This window comes from Chaetura pelagica, unplaced genomic scaffold, assembly GCF_000747805.2.
Source record: "Chaetura pelagica isolate M959 unplaced genomic scaffold, ChaPel_1.0 scaffold283, whole genome shotgun sequence".
In the NCBI taxonomy this organism is placed as follows: Eukaryota; Metazoa; Chordata; class Aves; order Apodiformes; family Apodidae; genus Chaetura; species Chaetura pelagica.
Genome location: NW_009952688.1, coordinates 622,343 through 624,986, shown reverse-complemented (window position 1 = coordinate 624,986; position 2,644 = coordinate 622,343). Strand labels below are relative to the sequence as shown.

General features: G+C 63.0%; 1 protein-coding gene across 1 annotated transcript; it reads left to right on the top strand.

Annotated features, from left to right (window-relative positions):
* Nucleotides 1-7: 7 nt before the first annotated feature.
* Nucleotides 8-2,156, top strand: GALT (galactose-1-phosphate uridylyltransferase). Its single transcript, XM_009993791.1, has 8 exons — nucleotides 8-30; nucleotides 258-387; nucleotides 593-649; nucleotides 934-1,056; nucleotides 1,213-1,345; nucleotides 1,719-1,805; nucleotides 1,849-1,991; nucleotides 2,091-2,156. The coding sequence occupies exons 2-8, from the start codon at nucleotides 265-267 to the stop codon at nucleotides 2,154-2,156; spliced, it is 732 nt and encodes a 243-aa protein (XP_009992093.1). The 5' UTR covers nucleotides 8-30; nucleotides 258-264.
* Nucleotides 2,157-2,644: the final 488 nt, after the last annotated feature.

Genomic DNA, 2,644 nt, shown 5'->3' with positions numbered 1-2,644 from the left:
GTTTCAAGCGGCAGCAGCCCGGGGGGTGTGGTGAGTACCCCTCTGGCTCCAGCAGGTCTGGGCTGTGATGTCAGTCAGGACCCTGAGGGTGAAGCCAAGCCGAGCCCCCCCCCCTCCTTGTGCTGCCTGTCGTGTACGCGCCCGCCGTGTTTCAGAGGCGTTTTGGGGATCCCATCCCTGTCCCACTGTGCCGTGGCAGGGTCGTGAGGGTCCCCAGGGCTGAGCTGCAGCCCCAGCCACGTGTGTCTCCTCTGCAGCAAGGTGATGTGTTTCCACCCCTGGTCGGACCTGACGCTCCCCCTCATGTCCCTGACGGAGATCCGGGCTGTCATCGACACATGGGCAGAGCTGGCAGCTGAGCTGGGTTCCTCCTATCCCTGGGTGCAGGTCCGGAGCTGGTGTGGGCTCCCTTCTTTCCCTGCTCTGGGGATGTCAGGTGGAGGTGGGGCAGTCCCAGTTCACATGTGGGTCTCGTGTCCTCACCTGGAGCCTTCCCAGGCAGCTGTGAGGCTCTGCTGTGAGGCGGGATGTTGTCCCGGTGTGCCAGGGACAGTGGGGCTGGGACCTGCTGGCTGCACCTCTTCCTCCACAGATCTTCGAGAACAAGGGAGCGATGATGGGCTGCTCCAACCCACACCCCCACTGCCAGGTGAGGCTGTCCTACCCTGCCTGTGGCCGAGCCTACAACAACAAACTCGGGTGGAAGATGCGAACGGAAACTCTCCTTCCCGATCCCAGAGCTTTCTGCAAAGAGCATCCCCTCACGCCCGTGCTGTCCCCTCCCCTTCCGGGGGACGGTCCCTTGTGGCTGCCGCTTGTCGGACTCTCCACCTGGTGGCAGCGCGGACCTGCTGATGGGCAGCGTGGCAGGGGCACCCCCCTGCACATGTGGGGTACAGGTAACCCAGCCCCGTGCCTCCATGTCCCTCCTAGGTGTGGGCCAGTAGCTTCCTTCCCAACGAGGCGCGCCTGGAGGACCGGACCCAGCGGCAACACCTGAGCCAGCACGGTGTGCCCATGCTGCTGGAGTATGCTGAGCAGGAGGCTCGCCGAAAGGTGAGGGTGTGCCTGTTGTCTGTATCCCTCTCCCTGGGAGCTGGGTATGTTCTGGGGAGGACCCCCCCCCAGCTCCCCGGAGCAGAGCCCATGCTAGTGCCCATCCCTGTGGTGTCAAGGCTTGTTCCCGTTCCCATTAAGTGCTGTGTCCTGCAGGAGCGGCTGGTGGTAGAGAACGTGGACTGGCTGGTTGTGGTGCCATACTGGGCCACTTGGCCCTACCAAACCCTGCTGCTGCCCCGCCGTCACGTCGGGCGCCTCCAGGACCTGCGCGAGGGCGAGAGGGACAGTGAGTCTGCAGGGTCTCTGTCTCCCCGGGGTGCTGGGCTGCCAGACTCTGCCTGTGGGGGTGGGACTGGCACCTTCATTTGGCCAGTGCTGGGTGTCCAGGTGTAGGCAGTACTGGTGAGGGAACCAGTGTCCTTTTTGTGGTGCCCCAGGCTTTTGGCGTGCTAGCTGATGAGGAATGGGGGGCTTTTCTTTGGGCTGGGCTGTCTGCCTCTGTTGGGAGGGGAGGGATGGGCCAGTATATTGTGCCTGTGTGTTGCTGATGTCCACCCTGGGAGGGGTGCTGAGAGTGATACCCTCAGGCCCCAGTGTGCTGCCTGCCCTTGGAGGGGGCTGGCTGGCTCAGGTTGTGACTCCCTGGCACTCTCCTGCAGGTCTGGCTTCCATCATGCAGAGGCTGCTCATCAAGTACGACAACCTCTTTGAAGTCTCCTTCCCCTACTCCATGGGCTGGCACGGTGAGTGACGTGGCTGGGGGACCCCCCACCATCCTCTCATCTGCATCCCCGTCCCCTCCGGAGGCCTGGGGGCACGGGCAGCCCCATGCCCACTACTCCCCCCCACTGCTCCGCTCTGCCACCGTCCGCAAGTTCATGGTGGGGTACGAGATGCTGGCGCAGGTGCAGCGGGACCTCACCCCAGAGCAGGTGAGCACAACTGGGACGGATGGTGGGGAGCTAGAGGGGCCTGTGCCAGACCTGCCCCTGAGCCGGGCTGGTGCCTGTCTCTTGTGCCGTGTCCCACAGGCAGCCGAGCGCCTGAGGAGTCTCCCTGAGGTGCACTACAAGCAGAGGACCAAGGAGACATCCTGATGGGGAGCAGTGGAGCCTGACCTTGGCTCTGCTGGCTGAGGCTAAGGAGAGGAGTCAGCTGGGTTGGTGAGAGCTGAGGCCTGGGAACTCATGTCACTTCTGAGCCCTATGACCTCCCAGCTTCTCCTGAGCCTTGTCACAGCTTGGTCTGGCTTGGGGACTGGTTTTGCCTGTTCAGGTACCCCGGTCCTAATCCTGTGGCATCCTTACACAGGCAGTGCTGTTCCTTGTCTCCTTCCCCATCTCAGTCTGTGTCTTCCACTCCTGCAGTGTACTCCTACCACCACTAAAGGGCTTACCCTCCTTACCAGTCCAGTCTTACTGGTGGGACTGGGAGTGCTGCCTGTCCCCCACCCCCCAGCCAATAAAACCTGGAAGCAAAGTGCCTTTGCCTGTGCCCTCATGGCTCTTGGCCCTGAGTGGGAAGTTTGAGGTCCCTAGTGGGCACCCCCAGCTCAGTCGGGTGAGCAGTCCTGGGGCTGCAAGGG

Bases quoted from the DNA above. Each gene is read 5' to 3' on its own strand.
- GALT (XM_009993791.1), top strand. From the start codon at position 265: ATGTGTTTCCACCCCTGGTCGGACCTGACGCTCCCCCTCATGTCCCTG. The intron at 1,806-1,848 runs AGTGACGTGGCT...TCTCATCTGCAT, and splicing joins CTCCATGGGCTGGCACGGTG to CCCCGTCCCCTCCGGAGGCC. The intron at 1,992-2,090 runs GTGAGCACAACT...CGTGTCCCACAG, and splicing joins GGGACCTCACCCCAGAGCAG to GCAGCCGAGCGCCTGAGGAG.